At 37.3% G+C, this 19,866-nt stretch overlaps 1 protein-coding gene across 1 annotated transcript in view; it reads left to right on the top strand.

The window, feature by feature from the left end:
* Positions 1-19,866, top strand: part of WDR49 (WD repeat domain 49) — a 154,299-nt gene that overhangs the window by 34,575 nt on the left and 99,858 nt on the right. Inside the window, exons 3-5 of the mRNA XM_036243520.1 lie at positions 1,847-2,287; positions 6,853-7,029; positions 8,532-8,706. Of these exons, the coding sequence (XP_036099413.1) occupies positions 1,847-2,287; positions 6,853-7,029; positions 8,532-8,706 (793 nt within the window). The remainder of the gene's footprint in view (positions 1-1,846; positions 2,288-6,852; positions 7,030-8,531; positions 8,707-19,866) is intronic.

The following is a 19,866-nucleotide window of genomic DNA, read 5'->3' as shown; positions in this document are numbered from 1 at the left end:
CTGCTTGATTGCTTGCTTTTTGTCTTATTGCATTAGCTTCCAGCATGATGTTGAAGAGCAGTGATGAGAGGGGACAGTTTTGTCTTATACTTGATCTTAGTAGAAAAGCTTCACGTTTCTCACCATTATTCATATTGTATGTTTTTTTGGAGGCATTTTTTTTTAATCAAGTTGAGAAAGTTTTATTTTGTTCTTGGTTTATTGAGAATTTGTATCATTAATGGTATTGAATTTTGTCAAATGCTTTTTCTGCATCACTTGATATGTCAGTTAATCTTCATAACAATTTTCTTGCAACTGATATTGCCATATTCATTTATACATGGGAATATTAAGGTTCAGCAGTGACATAACCCCCCAACAGTTATCCCAGTTCCTGGTGGAATCAGAATTAAACCTACAATTGTTTGACCTGCTCTACAATATGCTGCCTCCCAGAGCTAATTGTCGATCTTGACTTTTTGGCTCTAAAGTAATAGGAAAAGTAGATTCTCTCATTATGAATATCACCAAACTAAACAATCTGTCAATGTTGAGCTATATACTTTCTTGCAGTATGGGTGATTTTTATTATTCATGAATTCTGTATTTGTGAATTTGCCTACTTGCTAAAATTTACTTGTAATGACAAAATCAATACTCAAGGCAATTTTGTGAACATTCACAGACATATACAGAGTAGCAAAAAACGTCAGTCTTCCAATGTCCGGGCTGAGGTCAAACAAGATAATATTGTACTCTCTCTTCCTTCTTATTCCAGTTCTCTTCCCTTAAACAAGTGTCCTATTTGTGGTCTATTTAGTGCCAAGTTTTTTGCATTTTGTGCTTTTTGCTGGTGATTTCACTCTTTAAAATAGCCCCCAGGAGTAGTGCTGAAGCGCTATCTAGTGTTTCTAAGTGCAAGAAGGCTGTCATGTGTCTTATGAAGAAAATACCTGTGTTAGATAAGTTTCGTTCAGGCATGAGTTATAGTGCTGTTGGCCATGAATTCCATGTTAGTGAATTAACAATATACATTAAATAAGGTGTCTTTCAACAGAAACACACATAAAACAAAATTATGAAGTGATCAGTTGATGAAAATACTGTGACCAGAAGCTCAAAAGAAACCTAACCTTGTATTTCCCCTAGGAGAAATGGTTTAGTATCTGCTGATTTAGTGTTTGTAGAGACTTCATAAAACATAGCTACCACGAATAACAAAAATCAACTGTATATGGGTTCATGGTTCTTGGTGTATATTTATAGAAGTGGACTTCTTGCCCTTGGATTAAAGTCTCACTGTTGTATAATTTTACTGCCCGTACTAAACTTTCTTCAGGGATTCACCCATTTTCTTTAAACCACTGTATTAATTTCCTGTGGATGTTATAACAAATTACCACGAATTTAGTAGCTTAAAATACACAGCTTTATTATCTCACAATTCTAGAGGTCAGACATTTTAAAATGGGTTTTATGGGGCTAAAATCAAGGTAATGTCAGACTTGTTTTTCTTCTGTAGGCTCTAGGGGAGAATCTGTTTCCTTGCCTTTTTCAACTTCTAGAGGCCACCCCCATTCCTTGGCACATAGCCCTGCATTACTCTGAGCCCTGCTTCTATCATCATACCAGATCTCTGGCTCTCCTGCCTCCCTTTCCTGCATATAAGGACATGCTGTTGAGGATATCTGCTTGTTGCCTTGTCAGCTATTTGCTCCCCATCACTTAAGTATAAAGTAAAAGACATTTTTCTCAGTACCTTGGCAGAATCACCGATTAGATCCACCGGGGGGGGGGGGGGGCACAAGTGCTCTGGTACTTCTGATGCTTTCACTGGCTGTCTTGTTTTTATCCCAATTTCTAGCCCCCAGAGCCAAGTCAATCCATTTGCATGACCAGAGAAGAGTTCACGCAGAGGATGACAGAGACTGTTGGTTGGGGCCCACGGGAAGAATATGGGAAGCTCTTTGACAAGGTGGATGTGGCCCAGGACGGCTTCATTAATTGGGACAAACTTTCTTCATTTTTGCTGTTAACACTTTATGAGAATGATGAACGTGCAAAGGCAACTGTGGTTCCCCAGTGGAAAGACCTCGAATTCCTCCCAGTGAAACACAAGGACACCATTCAAAAGGTCATTTTCTTGAAGAGTTCCAGTCGCTATGTGACCATCAGTAAGGACGGTTTGTTAGGCATTTGGGGAGAGAATCTAAAGCTGCAAGAAACACTTCCTATCACTTCAGATGCCACCAAGCTGAAACACCTGTGGGTGACAAGTCTGGTTTCTCTGGAAAATGTAAACAAGGTAAAGAGTCTTCATACATAAATTTACTGCTTGTGTAAGGGGGGAAATAATGGGACAGGGTCCCAGGTCAATGTCAAGCATAACACGAGCAGTGACAGAGCTGCATTATTCTTCTGTGCCTCGAACCTGACCTGGAGGGAATACAAGAAGAGCCAAGGGAACTACTCTGTCTTCCACGCTGTTCTCCTGTGCGCCTTTACATGGCTGATGCCAACTCAGATGCTTGGCTTTGTCTCAGATGTGGTCGTGCTGCATCACTAGCTAATAAGACCTGTACGACTGTACAGTTTGCAGCAGAACCATGGATCTGTGTGCAGAGCTGAAAGGCTGCACAGTGTGGGCACAGCTGACTGCAATCACAGGGAACTGCTTGTCTCGTTTGATGATTTTGACCACTGTGCTAATCAGTTTCTTAGTTCTGATGTTTAGGGCCCACTCAGTCCAAACATCTTTATATAACTATGCTTATGAGTAAGAGAACATACGGAAAGGAAAACCAGTTTGTGAGAGAAGAACGCAGCTTAAAGAATTCTTGTTCTTCGTATTTTGTGTTAAGTAGATGGAAATTTCACTCTGAAAAATTTTAAACTCACACACAAGCGTGAATAATAGTATTCAGAACAATATTCACCCTTAACCATTTTCCACTTCACATCCAGTCTTGTTTCATTTATACCTTCCCTCTGTTGAAATCCAAAACATCTAATCATTTAGTCTGTAAATATTTAGCATTTTAAAAATGTGTCTCTTTTTAGTATAGCCATAATACCACTACATATTTAATATAAATATCAATAATTCATTGATATCATTATATACCTAGTCATGTACATATTTCTTTGTCTTATGATTTTTGATAGTTTATTATTTGTTTGACAGTTAGTTTGAAACAAGAAACAAATAAAGTTCAAACACTACATAGTTGATACATCTCTTTGGTTTAACACATTTTCCTTCCCTTCTTTATTCTTGCATTCTGTTGTTGTTGCTGTTCAATGTTATTCTTGAAGAAACTAGATGTTTGTCCTTCAGACTTTACACCATCTAGATTTTTCAGATTGTATTTATCTGGGGTTGTTTGACATGTCTACTTATTCTCCGTATTTCCAGTAAATGCGTAGTCAAGACTAAAGTCTTGGTATAGGTGCTCCTCAATCAGGAGGCACAAAATACCTGGTTCTCTCTCTTCTTGGGATGTTAACAGTTATGGCTGATTATTCCAGATTCATCCATTTATCAGGGGAGCAAGATGATGACATGCTAATTTCATCATTTCCTTTTCCTTTATACCTCTACAAAAAAAAAATTTCACTTGTAAATTATTTAGCTTTCATGTATTTCAAATTGTATAGCAAAGGCAGAAGAAATGCCTAATTATTTTTATTTACCAGTATTCAAAATAATGAGCTGATTTTTTAATATCCTCTGAAGGTAAAACATGAACACTACTATCATTATTGTATCAATATCATTACACACTCATGGGTTTAAACAAATTTGTATTGTGTCAATCTACTGACTTATTATACCATCTCCTAAATTGTACCATCTTTGGTCAGAGAAACTAATGTAAACCAGCTTCTGAGTCTCATTTTGATATAACTCTAGTGGTCTTTGAAAACTTCTTTGCTTCCTGGTATGACAAGGTGTTTCAGATTCATTTCACGTATGTATTATGCTAGACCCAGAATCAGCCATTTCTCCAAAGAGCAAGGATTTGTTTTAGTGGGACATAGTGTATTCTACTTTCTGGACCCATAAAGAATCATTATCATCATCTTTACCTTCCTATGTGACATACCCTGTTCTATTAATCCCCTCAAAATCACCATGAAGTGGATCTTATTTCCCCTTTAAGAATTAGGGGTGGAGCAAGGAGAGGTGGTAAAATTTGCTCCAGGTCACACAAAATGTAATACAGTGTTGCAAGCTTGTTAATGGAAGCAACCTGATTTCAGAAGCTGATATCACATCCACTCCCTTCTTGTTGAGAAGCTGGTGTTCATGTTTAACTGGTATGGTTTAAAAGATAGTTCTCGTCCAGATTTTTCATGTCTGTGTGCAGCATTCTGTTCTTATAATGTAATGTTTGTGTTGCTATAATACATAGTGATTATGTTGCACTATTTCTTCTTTCCAGGACTGATAAATCTCAACCTCTCCTTTGTATTTACTCAACATACAAGCTTCAAGAATGTTGCTTTTACTTCTTTTTAAAAATAGCTTTATTGAGGTATAATTATACAAACTAAATTGCACATCTTAAAGATATCCAACTTAATAGATTTTAATACATTTATATACCTGTGACAACTCAACACTACAATGAAGATAATGAACATATTTGTCACCTTCAAAACTTTCTTGTATCTTTTTGTAATCCTCCTCCAACTCCTTCCATCCCTCCCTGCGAGGCAACCATAGATATGCTTTATCACTATAGATTAGTTTGCAATTGCTAGACTTTTGTGTAATAGGAAGGAATCACACTGTGTGCGTTCCTTTTTTGGTCTGACTTCTTTGACCTGGCTTAATTTTTTTGAGATACATCCATGTTGTTGAATACATCAGTAGTTTAATTTTTACTGGTGTGTAATATTTCATTGTATGGATATAGCACATCCTCACCTATACTTGGTATGATCAGGTTTTTTGTTCTCTGAATTTGAACCATTTTAATAAGCTTGTATTTTATTGTATTGTGGTTTTAACTCACATTTTCCCAATGACTAACAATATTGAATATATTTCTTTATACTGATTTGCTACCTATATATCCTCTTTTGTCAAGTATCTTTTCAAATTTCTTGTTAATTTTTTGAGTTTATTTTGCTATTATTGAGTTTGGGAAGTTATTTATATATTCTGAGTTTATACATTTATCAAATGAATACTTTACAAATATTGTATCCCAAAACAATCTGTGTTTTGTGTTCTCATTCTTCCAACACTGCTTTTGGTAATTTCATTTTCAGATTGTTCATTGTTAGTATATAAAATATAATAGGTTTTAAAAATATGATCTTATGTCCTGCAGCTTAGCTGAACTCATTTATTTGTTCTAATCTTTGTTGCTGTTGTCATTATTGTTAGTTGTTGTTGATTCTTTAGGCTATCTTATGTATGAGGTTATGCCATTTACTAGTAGAGATAGTTTAGATTCTTCCTTTTCAATCTAGATGCTTTTATTTGTTTGTCTTGCCTAATTCCCCCAGCTAGAAAATTCAGTACAGTGTTGAATAGAAGAAGTGTTAAGAGTAAACATTCTCATCTTGTTCCTGATCTTAGGGAGAATGTAGTCACATTTTTACTATAAGGATCATATCAGCTGTAGGTTTTGTTTTTTGTTTGTACATGCTCTTTGTTAGGTTGAAGAAGTTCTCTTCTATTCCTGGTTTATTGAGTTTTGTTATTATGAACATGTATTGGATTTTGTCAAATGCTTTTTTTCGTATCTACTGAGATCATCAAATAGCTTTTGTCATTTATTCTATTAATATGGTGCATTATAGTGATTGTACCTATATGTTAACGAACCTTTCCTTTCTGGTATAAATATCACTTGATCATAGTGTGTAATCTTTTTTATATGTTGTTGGATTCTCTTTGTTAGTATTTATTTGAAGAACGTTACATCTATAATCATTAGAGATATCGATCTGCAGTTTTTTGTAATGTCTCTGTGGTTTGGTAGTAGGATGATATTAGCTTCATAAAATGATTTGGGAAGTGTTGCTTCCACTTTTATTTCTTTGGAAGAATTTTAGAAGGACTGGTGTTAATTCTTTAAATGTTTCATTGAATTTATTAATGAAGCATCTGGGACTGGAATTTTCTTTGTGGGAATGTTTTTTATATCTAATTTATTCTCTTATTATGTATCTGCTAAGTTTTTCTATACCTTTTTATTTAAATTAAGATAATTTTTATATTTCTATGAATTTTTTTCATTTAATTGAAGTTATTTGTCGGCATATTATTGTTTAAGGTATTTTCTTATAATCCCTTTTTAAAATTTCTATAAAGTTAATAGTAATACCCACTCATTTATGATTTTAGTAATGTGTTTATTTTCTCTATTTTTTGGGGGGGGTAAGTTTTGTCAATGTTATTGACACATTTATTTACCCTTTAAAAAATAGATTTCAGGACATTATCTGACTTAGGAAGGTTTCTTACCAAGCTTTTATTCCTCGATTTCTGTGCAAGCTTCTGCTCACTTTGTAAAACCTGGAGGGTAAAGTTTTGGTGTGACTGTGTGAACTTGAAGCTGTCTGTGTGTTTGTTTTTCCTTTGTGAATAGTCCTCTAGTTTCTGTGGATACAAGAATTTGGTGTGTTTGTGAAGGGAGGACAGACAAGAAAGTGTATTCAAATGATTTTGATGGGAAATATTTTTTTCTTGGTGAGTGTCCAAAGTTGGAATAAAACACACTTGTGCCCTGCTATATTTCTATAATACTCTTAAGAACCCTCAGGGAATATTTGGTGCTAAGATTTGCATGTCTACTTTGCATATCGATTTCACTAAATCCATCAGAAATGCTTTCTGACTTTCTACTTTAGATAGCGGTGGCTTTTACAAGTAAAGAGATTTGTTTTTATGATCTGCTGTCCAAAGAACAATTTCCTTGCCAATATAAACTCCAAGGCCTGAAAGGAACACCAATTTGCATGGATTATTGGTATGACCCTCTTGATGCCAATGAAGCAATTCTGTCTTTTGGGGACATAACTGGAAAGGTAAGTAAGGGAACAATAAGATTGAACACTTTCAACTTAATTATCAAACAGTATCTAAATATAGAAATAGAATGCAATGAGTGTGACCGGACCTTCTAACTGAACTACATTATAGATTATAATATCTCACATGATGGACATAGAAGAAATGGATTAGGTCATAATTTCTCTTCTTTTTTATTTTAAATTATTTATTTATTTATTTACTTACTGATTTTATTGAGAGGAAGGGGGGAGAGAGAGAGAGAGAGAGAGAGAGACATTGATCGGTTGCCTCCCAAATGTGCCCCACCATGGATCAAACCTGCAACATTTTGGTGTACAAGAGGACACTCCAACCAACTGAGTCACATCAGCCAGGGCCTCTCTTCTTACTTATAAAAAACAATCTTCATTGTGGGTTTTCTTGACTATGTATAATGTCAATAGTCAATATTCATATATAGAAATATATTTTGGCCCAGCTGGTATGCCTCAGTGGTTGAGCATCTACCCATGCACCAAGAGGTCGCCAGTTCAATTCCCAGTCAGGGCATGTGCCTGGGTTGTGGGTCCAATCCCCAGTAGGGAGAATGCAGGAGGAAGCCAATCAATGTTCTCTCTCATTGACGTTTCTCTCTCTCTCTCCTTTCCTCTCTCTCTAAAATCAATAAAGGAAAAAAATATGTAGAAAAAAAGGAAAATATCTTTTGCTTTTTTCACCACAGGGTGCTTATAATCTATTAGATCCCAATATTAATAAACATTAAATATCAAATGTCTAAAATTTTCTCTCATAACTTTTCAAATGAATTATTCTAATTTTTAAAAATATGTTTGTATTGATTTTTTTTAGAGAGAATGGGAGAGAGAGAAGCATTGGTGTGAGAGAGAAACATCGATCAGCTGCCTCCTGCATGCTCCCAGGGGATCTATCCACAACCCAGGCATGTGGGTCCCAGGAATCAAACGGGGACCTCTCAGTCCATGGGACGGTGCCCAATCCACTGAGCCACACTAGTCGAGCTAAGTATTCTGATTTTTATTCATAATGTTTCAGGCATCTCAGTACCAGCCTCCTGAAAGCGATCATCTCCTGTATCATGTAACAAAGGACAGATGTACTAGAAAGGGCAGCACGGACACCCAGACATGGATGCAATGATTTCTGTCTTCCTATCAAATTCCACCCGACCTCTGTAAAATTATTACTTACTGAACGACACTAGAATATGCCTGTGAACTCTTAAGTAGTCTAACTTGAATAACATCCTTTCACAATTGTGAAAGATTTTTATTCCTACTGTTTTTGATGACAAGTGTATCATAAAAGAAAATGAACCGCCCTTGGTAATTGCCTTACTAACATTGCAGTTGTTCAGTCTTTTAATGTAACTGCTTGCATCTTTTAACTAATCTTGAAGAACCTCCTATTGATTCAATATCAATTTTTATTAATGTTAAAGACTGTAGATTTTTCTTGCAACGATTCTCTGCCCATGTTTGTTTTTCTTTTTGTCAAGGTTCAGGCAATTGTTTTCACAACGGCCTTGCTTTCCCTGTTTGAGCGTCCCGCTAGTGCCTGTGAAGACGAAGAAGCCACTGTGGCCATTAATTGGGCGGAACTGCTCTCTGGATATCATAAATGTTGCTATACATTAGAGCACAAACTTCATCATGGAGCTTGGGTCAGGCAAGGTACCGCATTTCCACAGTAATGAATGAAATGGTCAGCTTCGACTTTTACATTTATATTCTTTGATGAAAATGTTTCACACAAAATGTCCAAGTTTAGAAACCAGTAATTAGTTCCCTGGAGGTTTTGTCCTGGATTCTCTGCGATCCCCTGCATACTACCAGGAGTTTTCGCTTTTATTTTTTTCTAATTTATGCCTCATACAATTAATTCAGGTGAACTGTGCACTCAAAGCATCTCAAGAGAAGGGAGGAAATTGTCACAGAATCCATTTAAGTTCAATACAACTCTGATCCTAACTAGTTTCATCTCCTCATGTCAAGACTGCTTAATAAAATAATTTAACAAATTCCCTCGAAAACCACTCCTCTGTTTGCTTTATGTTCTCATGGGAAATATACTAGTCTGACTCCTTCAAAATGGAATCTTCTTAATTATCTTTTCAACTTTTTTCTCTCTTTTAGTATAATAAGCAAGTTCCTCTTATCTAGAGTACTTGAGCGACATTTCTCTGTATGATAGGACTATGTTATAAACAGAATCTGTAGAAAAACCAAAACTTGCATAAATCTAGTCACCCATGAGTTAATTAGTTTGATAATATGCGTAAATTTTACAGAATTTTCATCTGATGGTTGAAGATCCATCTGTGTAATATCTGTTCTAACATCTCCTTGGTCCAAACTCTAAAGACTATGGTAGCTTTCTCATTTCTAACGTGCTACACTAAATAATGCCCACTAAATGGAATGGAAACTAACCATCTCATTGGCTGTTCCACTGTAGGTCTATTCCTAACTTAATTTGAAGAATAGACCATCAAAATAGACCCAACTGTTTGCTTTTAAGGTAGTTTTACACTTTTGTTTTTAGGAGGTTGGTGATTCTTTAATGCATGACCCACAATAATAATATTCCACACGAAAACCTACAGATCCTGCATTTTTCCTTCTGTATAAATCACACCATGTCTTTGGTACCTCCTACCTATCCTTTAATTCTGGCATAAATTAAATAGTGGGAAAAACAAAAGATGTTATTTTTTTGGTCATCAACTATGTGTGACAGGCACAAAATTATGTGTTACATTTTCATAACGTGGAAACAAAAATCACAGTACTAGATACTGTAGGGAGCTATTGAGGCTGCTTCCAGACAAGCAAGATATCTTATCACATAAACGGAAGATTGGATAGACTGTGGTAATAAAGTCATAGTTCTTGAAATCTACTTGCAATTGGTTTCCTGAAGTTTAGTGTGTTATTTGAGTTTTGTGACCTTAAATTAATATGGAGAACTAAATTAAATACAGAGAACTAGTTAATAGAAACCAGTTTTGAAAAGGTTGGGGGAATGTAACAAGTAAGGTTGTAAAATTGAGATGTTTTTTTCTGGACATGAATAATGTTTACATGTTCTTTGTATACTCAGGGAAAGAATGAAAAGTTCTCACTCTAGACCCTGTCACACTTTTATTTAAACCTCTGGAAACCAACCCTACTGGCAAAGTGAACTGTTGAACATTTGTCTGTTAAGTTGAAGGACAAGACCTTTTCTCTTAGTCAATGTGAATTCGTTGCTCGTCATGTTTATGACGTATCATTCTGATCTGTGGTTTTCGTGTCTACCGACGAGAGAACATCAGAACTTAGTTTAGTATCAATCGTTGAGATTACTGTTTATAACCTAAGGAATCCAACTTTGGAGTTTAGCCTCTAAATGACTGCAATTAGGAATTGGCTACAGAAAAGTTCTATATGTGAAAAATATTAGGGATCTTTGCTATTTAACTTGGATTACAAATCTCATTGTGACTAAGTGGATAATCTTTAGAAGAATAGCCGAGAAAATATATTTACTTTAGCCAGTTTATTTAAATTGTAGACTTGATATGTCAATCAATCAATAATTATTTATCTTTTATGTACTTTAAAACTGTCTTAGGCACTGGAAACTATAGAACTAAGATTAATTATAGGCTTAGCCCTCAAGAAACTTAATATATGAATAAGACTTAAAGACTAATGTAAAATAAATTATTAGAATACTATTCCATGGCACAGAAAATTAACTTTTAACTCACATAAACAAGATTTTGAGACTGATGGTATTTCTTAAGGTGGAAAGGCCATGAGCAAAAGCTTCAAGGGTGGGTGTTGGTACTTGAAGGATGGATAGGTGAAGAGGGAAGATGAGAGCATGGAAAACATGAGTAAAGGTAGGCAAGCAGGCCTAGTAATGATGGAGCAAGGATGAACACGAATAGATCAGAGACTGAGTATTGAAGAAATAAAAGTAAATAGGTCTAATAAGGACATATATTGGATGATCTTGGCAACCAGACCAATTTACATTAGGCAGAAAATGAAACAGTGAAGCAGTGAAGGTTTTTGAGGAGACATGAATAGACCTGAGGCAGACAGTGCTCAGGAAAGGTGTATTTGCTAGTTCTGCCCAGAATAGGGTGGAGGACAAAGAAAGAAAATGCTATCAGATTGGCTAGTTAGAAGGCTTTTGATTATGAGCAAATGGAAATAGTAAAGCAAGAGAGAAACAAGCAACCTAAAACAGGCATCTTCAGGATTTGGGATCTAAAAATGTGGCATGATTAGCCCTTTTAGAATGTCCTACAAAGATTTCAGTCTCCAGGTGGGGAATGTTCTACCTGCAGATCACAAATGCCCTCCAGGGCCCAGTGATCAGTCTCTTCCCAGCTTGCCTTCTTGATGTTGACTAGCTCTGAAGGATCCTTTATTCTGTGATACTTCAGATCTGCCACCAAAGAAGAGCATTTCTTGCCAGTATTATTCTGAAACCTCCCTTGCCTTTGCAAAGCTCCTTATTTTGCTTCTTTATCCATTTAATTCAGATGAACTCTTCCTTGTATGATTTTTAAGGTTCTCAATTTTGGTTTTTCTCCTGGGTTCCTCTTTAAAATCTGGCTTTTAAATACTGCTCAGTTTGTGAAATAGTCATACAAATGTCTATGCGCACATCAGGATTCTGGTCCTGTGTGTCATAATTTTCCCAATCCCCCAAATAAACTTGAAGGTCTCACATGCAAATCACAGTTATACATAAACTGAAAACTAAGACAACCTTCTTAGAGAAGGCAATACGGCCTTTGTTCTCTGTAGTGTGCACTTTTACACATCGTATAATGTTTTATGTGATTTTTCCTTTCTCACTGATTTTAAGCAATTTGTGATGTGCCTTTTCTTGGTGTGTGTGTGTGTGTGTGTGTGAGTGTGTGTGTGTTTATTTTGCTTGCAATTTATTGAGAGTCTTGGATATGTAGATCTATAGTTTTCATTAAATTTGAAAATTGTTTTAATGTTATTTTTTCCAGGTTTCTGTCCAACCTACCCTTGTTTTTATTTCCACTGGGACTTTCATTATGTGTATGTTAGATGCTTGATATTTTCTTGCATGTTATGGAGGTTTTTAATAATTTTATTGTCTTTTTAAAAAAATCACTATGCTTTAATTTTTTAGATTCTATTTCTATGTCTTCAAGTTACTGAATTTCTTTCTCTGGGGTATTGTAGAGAAGTTTCAAAGGTTGGGGCTGCCTCTCTGGCTCAGGTGGGCCAGGATATCCCAGCCCAGTGCCTAAGTGGAGTGTGTGTGGCGGAGGAGCTGCAGAGACCTGTGGGATGTACCCAGTGGAACCACAATATGAGAGGGGCCACCTCAGGGAGCTCTAGCGTGGGTAGAGTCACTGCCACAGCAAAGCAGTTCCCCTGGGGGCGACACTGCTCTCCCAGGGGATCTGGAAGACAGAGCACCAAGCCAAACAGGAGCATTGGGCTTTAAGGTTTAATTGAGTTTTCCCTTGTTGGTTCTGTATTTACAGAGACCTCCTTTCTTCTTTCTCTTTTTAGAGTAGGAATGCCTGTCGTATGCCTGTTCCATCATATATTTTGAAAGCACCTACTTGTTTGATTTCACAAGCTCACAGTTTGGGGAAAAATTTGCCTCAGGGTAATTGTATCCTGAGTCTTACCCATGTCAGATTTAGAGGACAGTAGATGAAACTTGAACTTAGGCTTCAGTGTTGACGCTGTAATGAGTTAACACTTTTGGGACCGTTGGGATGTACTTTGCATGTAAGAAAAACATGAAATTGGGGGGTGGTATAGGGGCAGAATATTATGGACCAAATTTCTGTATCTTCCCCAAATTCACATGTTAAAATTCTGTCCGCCCCCCCCACCCCACCCCAATATAATGATATTAGGATGCGGTGCCTTTGGGAGGTGGTTAGGTTCTGAAGGTGTAGCTCTCCTGAATGGGATTAGTGTTCTCATAAAAGAGCCCCCAGATCGCTCTCTCATCTCTTCTCCATGTGAGGTGCAGCAAGAGGTAGGCTATTGATGAACCAGGAAATGGGCGCTGACCAGACGTCGAATCTGTCAGAGCCTTGAACTTGGACTTCTCAGCCTCCAGATCTATGACTTATAAATGTTTAGCCCACTCAGTCTGTGTACTTTGTAATAGCAACTCAAATGCAGAAGATATTGGGTAAAAGTCATTGATAAAATAATTCAAAAGAAAAGAGAAAAACCAAATAAAAATCTAAGTATTTGTAGAATGCTTTTAAAGAAACATTAAACAGAGGGTTATTTATGGTCAAAAGAAAATGGTTGGGTGAGAAAAATATATTTACAAATAATGTGTAATTTAATACTGTATGAATGGATGTTGAAGAAAATTCAAGAGAAGAGAAGATAACTCAAAAAGGAGAAAGTTGAGTGCAGAAAGGTGAAGTTATCTATATAAAATTTTCTCTTCTTTCAAGTTTTATTTTATTTATTTTAAATTCTTTTTTCCTTTATAGATTTTTAGAGAGAGAGGAAGGGAGAGAGAGATAAAAACATCAATAAGAGAGAACATCAATTGGCCACCTCCTGCATGCCCCACATTGGGGATCTGGCCCACAATCTGGGCATGTGTTCTGACCGGGAATCGAACTGGCAACCTCTTAGTGCATAGGTCAATGCTCAGCCACTGAGCCACACTAGCTGTGCTCTTCTTTCAAGTTTTAGATTGGAAACTTAAGGACCTCGGAAAGGGAGGCCTACTTCATTAACTAACCAGTTAATGAGGGCATTATCCCCGTTTTAGCAATAGAGATTGAAAGCCTAAGTAAAACTGTGTGCTTGTCTGCAGCTCGGTTATTTGCATAGGAGAGGGGAGGAAGGCTGAACCGAGGAGGCAGGAAGGAGGAAGGCAGGCTGCAGCCAAACACAGGACAACGGGCTCCGTCGTGACTGTGCTCCCTGGTCTGCAAGACTTCCTCTCTGAGGAGCCGCGCACTGGCTGCTTTCATTTGATATTCCTTTTACTCCAGCAACATGAATTGATATTCTTAGAACTCCTCAAAAAATATTTTTGCTGATTTTCTTCTCAGTGTGAGGAGAGAATGCGCACTTGAGAGAGGAAAAAAATGCATGAGCACGTATGATAACCATGTTACATTGCAGCTAAGGATAAAATATCTGTAAAGCTGAAAGGCCCAAGGAAAAACTCAGTTGCAGACATAAGAGCATTAGCTTACTGTTTTAAGATATGGTTCAGAATTCTTATTTCACACTTTGAAGGAGAAAATGTTTTCATCTTGTCTGAGAGGTTCTGTCATATTTTAATGGAAAAATAATTACATTCTGAAATGCTTGTTAAGTAAGTACAGAGATTTCGGGCAATAGTGGTCGACATACCATACATGTCTTAAATCTCAGGGCATGTTTCTTTTTTATTTTTGGTCCCAAATAATTGCCTTCTCATATGGACGATATTACTGGACACCCCAGGAGGGAGGCGCGGCTATTGAAAGAGTGAGCACTCCACAGCAAACGGTGAAAACTCTTGATTCTTTATTATGGTGGAATGCGTTTTGCCCACTTTCTTTGACCATGGCCAGGAGAAGGTATAAAGCAGTTTGCACTGATAACAACATCACTAATTGCGGTGCTAATTAATGGAGCCGTGCCGGAGAATTCCGAACACAGACGCCAGGTTGTTTCCTCGGGGAGCCTTCATAATTGATAGGGACTAGGTCTGGAAGATAAGCCAGACTGAACGTCTTGCTTGTGAGTGGTTGCACACGGCTGTGTCTGAATCAGTCCTCCAGACACAAAGGTGGTAGACCACTGAGTCAGGTGGAACAGGCGCCTTTCCTGCCGTCCCCTCGCTGTGTTGAAAGCAGCGGACACCAGCTGTAAGCCGGTTGCCTCGGTTTGAATGAAAGAGGTTTCTCCCTGCAGCATGTTCTCCCGCATGACGGAAGGGGAAGATTCGTTTGTATCAGGAACGTGGATCTAATCAGCATTTTGAAAAGTCATTACATGAACTGCATTATTTTTAAAATTGCTTACCAGTGTTGAATTAGATGCATGTTGATTTTTAAAAACGGAATAGAGTTGTTTCTATCTTTCCTCTTTCAAATGGTAGTTGCTCAGAATATAGAGAGCCCTGTGGTGTTCTCAGAGAATAGGACTCCAACTTCAAAACAAGAAACGCAACTGAAAATAACTCTCTCAAATGAGAGAACATCAAAAGAAGTTCAAGGCAGGGTGTTTTCCTAAGTCACGTGCCTTATAAAGTAAAAGCTCGAAAATGATAAGAATTCCTAGTTAGAAATGGTCCAATTTTTACCCTGCTTCAGCTCGATCTGTTGGCCAATGATATAGAGTGATCTTATTCTATCTTATTCTAAGTGCACCTAGCATGACTTACTTCGTTTTTAGGTATAACTTTTCATTTTCAAATAACTTTTCCCACATTACCTAACTGCTAGTATACAGGGTCATTTTTGATACACATGAGGACCAGGATTGATGGCAGGTGTCCTTAAAGCCCTTTAAAACATGACTAAATGGCCCTGGCCGGTTTGGCTCAGCGGTTAGAGCGTCGGCCTGCAGTCTGAAGAGACCCGGGTTTGGTTCCCGCTAAGGGCACGTACTTTGGTTGCAGTTTGTCCCCAGCCCTGGTTGGTCGTGCGGGTGGCAGCCACTCGATGTGTCGCAGCCACTCGATGTGTCCCTTTCACATCACTCAATGTGTCCCTTTCACGTCGATGTTTCTCTCTCTCTCTCCCTCCCTCTGTCTCCCTCCCACTCTATCTGTACAAAAATTGGAAGAATGTCATAAAAATAAATAAATAAATAAAACATGACTAAATGGCAAGAGAGCAGAAAAGTTGAAAGTAAGCATCTTAATAGACAGACATGATCAAGTTGTCTTTTTCTCCCTCAAAATATTATCAAACAGAAATTTATTTATCATGCATTTAAAACATTTTTATTTATTATTATTGTTTCATTTATGTATTTGTTATTGTTGACAGTATTACAAATGTCCCCCAATTTTACCCCCCTAGCCTCCCTCCTCCTAGCCCCTGCCCCACCCCAGGCCTTCACCACACTATTATTGTCTGTGTCCTTTGGCTATACATATATGTATATAAGGTCTTTGGTTAGTCTCTTTCCATCATACATTCCTTTTATTCTCACCACATGAGTTTTTATTCATAAGCTATAGTATCATTTTGTGTGTTTTTAAGTCTTATATAAATGTATCATCCTGTTTGTATTCTCCTGCAATTTGTATTACTCTACATTGTACTTTCTGTGTTGATTTAAATAGCTTCCCCCCATTGTTTTTCAGGCTGTACACTTTTCTGCCCTTTGTCTAGTCTCCTGTTGATGGGCATGCAGGAAGAGAGCTCCCATTTCTTTGTGACTACAAATCATGCTTCTAGAACATTCTTTACATATTTCTTCGTGCATATATGTGGAATCTTTTCAGCTCACATGCTTAGGAGTAGAATTGCTGAGTTGTGGGTTTGTCTTTACCTCCCTCTACCTGCCAGGGCTGCCACATACAGTAATGCACAACTTTGCCCTCTGTTGCCAGATTATTCTTCAAACTGATTGTATCAATTTACATTCTCACCAGCAGGGCATAAGAGATCTTGGTTGTCCACATTTTCACCAACACTTGGCATTGTTAGAAGTTTACGTTTTGCCCATCTAATGATTGTGAAATACACTAATCAAATATGGTTATAATTTACATTCCCATGCTACTGGTGAGGATAAAACATCTTTTCATAAGTTTATTGACCATTTAGGATTCGTCTTCCATGAATTACCTGGCCTATTTTTCTGCTGAATTATTTTTCTTCTTCTTCTTGATGTGTGGTTCTTTCTATATTGCATTTAGTAATTTATTTTTGTCAGTTATCTGTTTTACAAATATTTTCTCCCAGCGTGAGGCTTGTTTTTCATTTTGTTTAATGTATTTGTTTTTTGTTTTTTTTCATGAAAACAAGTTTATAATTTTAGTGCCAAATTCATTAGTCTTTTATAATCTGTGCTTCTTTTGGTATATTCTTTTTTTAAAAATTATTTTTTATTTTTCAATTGTAGTTGACATACAATATTATATTAGTTTCAGGTGTATACTCCATTGATTAGACATTATATAACTTACTAAGTGATCATGCTGATAAATCTCGTACCTGTCTGAGACCATAGATAGTTATAAGAATATTATTGACTATTCCCTATGCTGTACTTTACATCCCCATAACTATTCTGTAACAGCCAATTTGTATTTATTAATCTCTTTACCTTTTTCCTCCACCCCCCACCCCCCTCCCATCTGCCAACCATCAAAATGTTCTCTGTATCTATGAGTCTGTTTGTGTTCTGTTTTCTAACAGAAATTAATTTTTTTCTCTACCAATCCCAAAACTCACTGAGACTATTAAGAACAAATCATTTATTTTTAATCAGCTCATTCCATTCCCTAGCTTGATATTTTAAAAACATTATTACCTATCATTTCCTTTCCTATCTTTAAGAAGTGAGGAAAACATTTTTATCTATCAGATAATTTGATTTTAAGGAAATGGCTTTACTCTCACTTTATACTCAGGCATTCTCAGGAGTTTTGGCATTCTACGGTTTAATCAGAAACACGTTCTGTCTTGCTTTAAAAATAAAGTGTGAATTGTTGAGCTTCCTGTATGTAACACTACTTACAGGCTCGTAAATGTCACTTGGTAACCTGCAGATTCAAATATTAAAGCTATACTTTGAATATCAGAGCAGAATGTACCTTTTTTATACATCTTTCTTATAAAGAAAACTGAAGATGGAACTTGGACATAATGTGGGAACACGTGACAAAGCAATTTTCTGGGTAGAAATAACTTATTTTGATTATACTGTAGTGATACTAAGGATGTTCCATGAATTTGAAGATATAATTATAGTGTTTGGTTTATACTTTAGATCTTATAATACTGCTTCACTGAGCCAAGTTATAATAACCCTTAGCATTGCCTGTAAATAAAAGGAATATTTTCAGTGAGCTTGCTTCTTAATGAGAACAATTGTTATCAGATTTTATACTGTTGATACTTCTACTAAAGTATCAATAGTGGTCTTAGCAGGTGATCAGGAACCTTTATGCCCCTATAATTAATACTCCCCAGTGAGGCTCAGAGGCTCAAAAGACTCACCTTTAGCCCTGGCCAGTTTGGCTCAGCGGTTGGAGCATTGGCCTGCAGACCAGAGAGTCCTGGGTTCGGTTCCCACTAGGAGCAGGTACCAAAAAAAAAAAAAAAGTCTCACCTTTACTTCTTGGGTCCTGGCCTTCCTTCCTTCCTTCCTTCCTTCCTTCCTTCCTTCCTTCCTTCCTTCCTTCCTTCCTTCCTTCTTTCCTTCCTTCCTTCTTTCCTTCTTTTTTTCTTTTTCTTCTTCCTTTCTTTCCTTTTTCTTTCTTTCTCTCTTCCTCCCCCTTTTTTTTCTTTTTTCTTTTTCAGAAGGAAAGACAGTAGATGCAAGAAAAGGATGGAGAGAGGAGAGAGAGGACATAAAAGTAGTGTTCCTAGGGGGTAAGTGAAGAGATCAGGAAAGGAAGACTCGAGACAAAGTGGGGGCTCGGTCTGGGATTGAGGCTGTGCAAGACGTAGACATAGCTGGAAATAAAAAGAACCTCAGATCTGCAAACACACGGCCATGTGACTTAGTGAAAAAAAAAAAAATGATGCAGTAATGCAAAACAGAACTCATAACCAAACAGGAGTGGGTTTAATTTCATTTCCACCCCCAACTAGCTGCCTGCCCTTGGGTGAGTTGGCTTTGGACTGTCTATTTCCTCATCAGCAATCTACCTGCTGAAGGGGACTGCAGGATGAAAACACATGGCATGACGCCTAGTACATTGGAGAGATACAATACATTATCCTAATAATTGTTATAAGTAATGCATAGTTGAGGGAGATTACATAATGGGAGAGGAGAAGGAACACGCCATCCAGGGAATCCCAGGCAGAGTGGAGGAGCAGACGTTGGTGTTTAGCAGTGCTTCCGGCTCCATTCACTTCCGGGTGAATTACTCTGTGTGCCTGGTGCTCAGTGAGGCAGCTCTGCTTTGGTCCCCTTTCTGAAAGTCTCATTCACATCATCACAGCCCTTCCTTTCTTTCTACGAAATTGTGCTCAGGCTTTGATTAGGAGAACCCCAGCATCAAAGGCCAGTTAAACTCATTTACTTTAAAGAAGTAGAAACTAAGAAACAAGGAGCCCAACATAAGCACTGATGAGCACAAAGAGTACATCAGTAGTAATAGAAATTGTAAGAATCACTTGAGAAAGCCAGTGAAGTGGTTTAATAATTCAGTATTACCTTGTAGCTGGAGGTTCTTCACCTGAGTTCTTCAGATCTACTGTGGCTGGGCTTAGTGAGGGAAGGTGGAGAGGTTCTTAAAATCCTGGTGTTTCACACTAAACGTGGTGTGCATATTCCTCATTCATCTTCCCGGTGGAGAGGGTATATAGCGCTCATCAGATTTCCAAAGGGATATGTGGCCTCCTAAATTTAAAGAGCTGCGGCATACTTCTCTGAGGTGTAGACTAACGGCAGTACTCTGCACTGTGTATTCTAGTGCTTGCTGCTTAGTGTGGTGCTTTGAGAGCATCAGCAGCCGCACCTGGGGGGTTTGGTAGAAATGCAGAATCTTATGTTTACTGAATGATAATCTGCATTTTTACATCAATGTGATCCCCAAGTGATTCGTATGCATATCGAAATTTGAGAAGCCCTGTTCCAGTGGTCAAGAGGTTATGCCTCGTATTCTGAGTTTGGACT

This window comes from Molossus molossus, unplaced genomic scaffold (assembly GCF_014108415.1).
Source record: "Molossus molossus isolate mMolMol1 unplaced genomic scaffold, mMolMol1.p scaffold_m16_p_5, whole genome shotgun sequence".
Taxonomy (NCBI): domain Eukaryota; kingdom Metazoa; phylum Chordata; class Mammalia; order Chiroptera; family Molossidae; genus Molossus; species Molossus molossus.
Note: the sequence above shows the minus strand (reverse complement) of the source record. Positions and strands in the feature narration are given on the sequence as shown.